This window comes from Orycteropus afer, unplaced genomic scaffold (genome assembly GCF_000298275.1).
Source record: "Orycteropus afer afer isolate SDZICR_OR568_19922 unplaced genomic scaffold, OryAfe1.0 scaffold00030, whole genome shotgun sequence".
NCBI lineage: Eukaryota > Metazoa > Chordata > Mammalia > Tubulidentata > Orycteropodidae > Orycteropus > Orycteropus afer.
In genome coordinates, this window is record NW_006921617.1 from 5043869 (window position 1) to 5047638 (window position 3770).

Genomic DNA, 3770 nt, shown 5'->3' on the forward strand with positions numbered 1-3770 from the left:
GGGTTTGAACCACCAGCCTTCTGGTTAGCAGTCAAGCGCCTTAGCCACTATGCTACCAGAGCTCAAGGTATCCCCTTTCTAATGACCCAAAGGTTTTTCCTACCTTCCACTAACTAGGAACAAAGTTTAAGGAAAAAACAATTTGAACCACATACCCAAAGGCAGCTCATTTATAATTCGACCTTATCAGCATTTAAATAGTATTTTTGAGGTGCAGTAAAACCACCTGTATCAACAGAAACCTAAATGTAAAAATACAAGCAACTAATAGTCCAATATAAATGGAGTTTTTGATAGTGCTCTTGTTTTGTTTTTAACATATGCACAAAGAAATTTTTTAACTAGTATTACTTGATTTTCCACTCTGCTTTATTTGCAGTATTCTCATCTTAGAGTGAAATAATACATACAGCAAACATATGCTTTCATTAATGTATATCAATGCATCATATGCATTTTTTGGACATTATTACACAATAAATGTTAAACTTTAATTCAAAATGCAGTCAGTAGCAAATCAAATAGAAAGAAGACGGATATAAAACAATCTACCTTTTCTTACATCAAGTCTTCAAAATACAGTTCATTACTTTGTAATAAAACTGAATTCCTCTCCAAGTGAGGAAGCACTGCCCCTTAAAATTTGACATGAGAACTGGTCTCCAGTAAATTTCAGTCAAGACATAAAAAATGAGAAAAATTGGTACACATAATATTTCACCATCTGTGTTTTTTCAGTTAATTCACGCAGACTATAGTCTTACATGGGCACTGTGGTGGTGTAGTGGTTAAGCATATAGCTTTAACCAAAAGGTTAAAACCAAAAGGTTGGCAGCTGAAAACCACCAGCCACTCCGTGAGAGAAAGAGGAGGCAATATGCTTCCATAAAGTTTTCACTCACTCATTATCACTGAGTCGCCTCCGACTCAGCAACCCCTCCCCTTGGGTTTCCAAGGCGGTATCTCTACAGAAGTAGATGGCCCAGTCTTCATTCCGAGGGGTGGCTGGTGGGTTTGAACAGCCAACCTTCTGGTTAGCAGTCAAATGCCTTAGGCACTATGCCACCAGAGCTTCCCCATAAAGATGAACAGGCTTAGAAATCCCATGGGGCATTCTACTCTGTCCTATAGGGCCACTGTAAGTTGCACTTGACTCAACGGCAGTAGGTTTGGTTTTGGTATTCCTTCACGTTACTGCAAGCTTGCAATTAAACAAGTAAAAAAAGAACGTTGACTCCGCAATATTGGTATGTTCTCTTCCATTTTCTTTAATGCAGTGCAGCTACCTAACAACTACTCCTGAACACTTCAGAGAACACTAATATTCTAATTTAGTTATTTTAAGGCAAGGATGGGTTTAAATTTCAGTAGGGAAAAAAAGACTTACTCTCAATGGCTGTTTCTATATTTCATAAACACACATGTAACAAAAGTATGCATTTATACACACACATGTATAAAGACTATCCAAGAAAGGAACAGGACAGAAAAAAAATATATTATGTCATATATACATAAATTCTATAAACACACACATACATTCCTGTTAAAAAATATGAATAAATATTTGTTATTGTCTAAATCAGAAACGATAGGCCACATAATATTATATTAATAATTTTTTCAATAAAGTACTTCTTTCTATAACATCCATGCAATCTTGATCCCCTGAGCCTTATTAAAGGTACAGAACTCCAAGACAACCAACCTAGGCAGTTTCTTTTGATAACATTTTTCCTCAAACAGACGATCCTACTAAGTGAAGAATAACAACTTTGCACTTACCAATGTCTAATATTCTCTTTTGTAGAGCTCCAATGAAAAGAAATGGTTCATCTTTACAAGAACGAAGGAATGTGCCAACCAATTCAGAGTGTGTCGCTAAGATGCAGGCATTTTCTTCATTAAGGTTGACCCCTGCCATGGAAGTCACATCATTGATGTCATCTTCATCTCTAACAGAAAAACAGGTTATAGCTTTGTGTGTGTGTGTATGTGTATGTTACAGAATTTTCCTTGGAACAAACAACATTATTTTACTCAATTCATCCAAGCAACAGGAGAACTGAGTATTAGCTATTCTTTCTCCTTTAATGAGCTCTAAAATTCCTCTTACCAATGTTGTCATTATTTGCCACTGAGTCAATTTTGACACATGGCAACCCCACATGTATAAAACAGAACTGCTCTATAGGGTTTTCAAGGCTGTGACCTTTCAGAAGCAAGCATCAGGCCTGCCTTCCAAGGCACTTCTGTTGTTGTTGTTGTTATGTGCCGTCGAGTCGGCCCGACTCATAGCGACTTCTCCTTGGGATTCCGAGGCAGTATCACTACGGAAGTAGGATTGCCCAACCTTCCTTCCAAGGAGTGGCTGGTGGGTTTGAACCGCCTGAGCACTTCTAGGTGGGTTCAAACTGCCAATCTTTAAGGTAACAATTAAATGCTTAACTGTTTGGGCCACCCAGGGACTCCTCTAACAACTAGCGCTAATCTTTTGCCTCCATTTGGTAAATGAGATACACTAAGAGGGATATAGAAGTTACACTAACTTATCCACAAACTTCCTGAAACGAAAAGCAAAGAAACAAAAGTGAACACCTTTGTTTTCACCCACAGTGGGTAAAAGTACTTCAGGTTTCCCCAATACATTCCAATAGTCCACTGATGGACAGCAAAAATTTCCAGGTACTCAAAGGTCCATACCCATATAAAAATCCCTAAGAAGAAAATTTGTTGACTAGATATTTTGAAACTAAGTGGTTAAAACTCATTTTGTTTTTTAGCTTCAGACTTTTGGTGTGTTCCACTTGTATCAGTTGAATTTTCTAAACCACATTTCTCAAATAAACAGTTAAAAAGGGTCTATAAGCTTCTGGCAAGATGGCGGACTAGGCAGAAAGACTGCACAGACCTCTTCAACAAAGAAAAGGGAAACCAATTAACACAGACACAGAAGATAATCCTGGATCCCTAAGCCTTGAAGGGAAGGATACAGAAGTGGACCAAACCACAACTAGCAGAATTTGTGTGAAAATACCAGAAAAGGAGACAGACGGAGCTGCGGTCTCGCAACGATCCTGAGAGTACAGACAGCTTGGAGATTCCTGAATGGTAGTAGGACCTAAAAATTAACAGAAAAATCAGCCCTGCTAGCCAGGGACTGCACGGAGGACTGTGCTCGGTGGCTGGGGAACAAACGGAGAAGGTGAAGAGAAAGGCAGGATGAGTTGTGGACTTTTGCCAGTCCGGAAGCCACCGCCATTTTGAAGCCTTAAAAGCGGCTTCACTATTCTGGGTATTTAAAGAGACAGCACTCTAGCATATTCCTGGGGCATAAGAACACATTCTCCTTTCCAGCAACTCCAAGGACATTCTGGACCTGCAAGACTGAAAAGGCAAACGGTAAAACACCACCAGGAAGAGCCTGAATCACCCTTGGCTGTTCTTCACAAACAGTTAACAGAGATCTAAACAGAACAATGCAATGATGTCTCGGAGACAACAGACCATCACAGTCCACACAAAGAAGCAGGATCAAGTGGTAGAAACAAGGGAGCAGGATATAGACTCAGAACATATCACTGAGGAAGAAGCAGCATTGGAACTCTCTGATAAGGAATTCAAAAGAATTATCTTTAGGTATCTTCAAAGGATTAAGAGACAGACCAAAGAAACACAGAAAAAAACCTTAAAAGAATTTTGCAAGAAAATACAAGAACAAAATGACAAAATAAATGAAAAATTAGAAATGATTCTAAATCTACAGATAG

General features: G+C 38.8%; 1 protein-coding gene across 1 annotated transcript in view; it reads right to left on the reverse strand.

Annotated features, from left to right (window-relative positions):
* TAF4B (TATA-box binding protein associated factor 4b) overlaps nt 1-3770 on the reverse strand; it is a 254922-nt gene that overhangs the window by 128632 nt on the left and 122520 nt on the right. The window contains exon 10 of the mRNA XM_007935568.2: nt 1786-1955. Within this exon, the coding sequence (XP_007933759.1) occupies nt 1786-1955 (170 nt within the window). The remainder of the gene's footprint in view (nt 1-1785; nt 1956-3770) is intronic.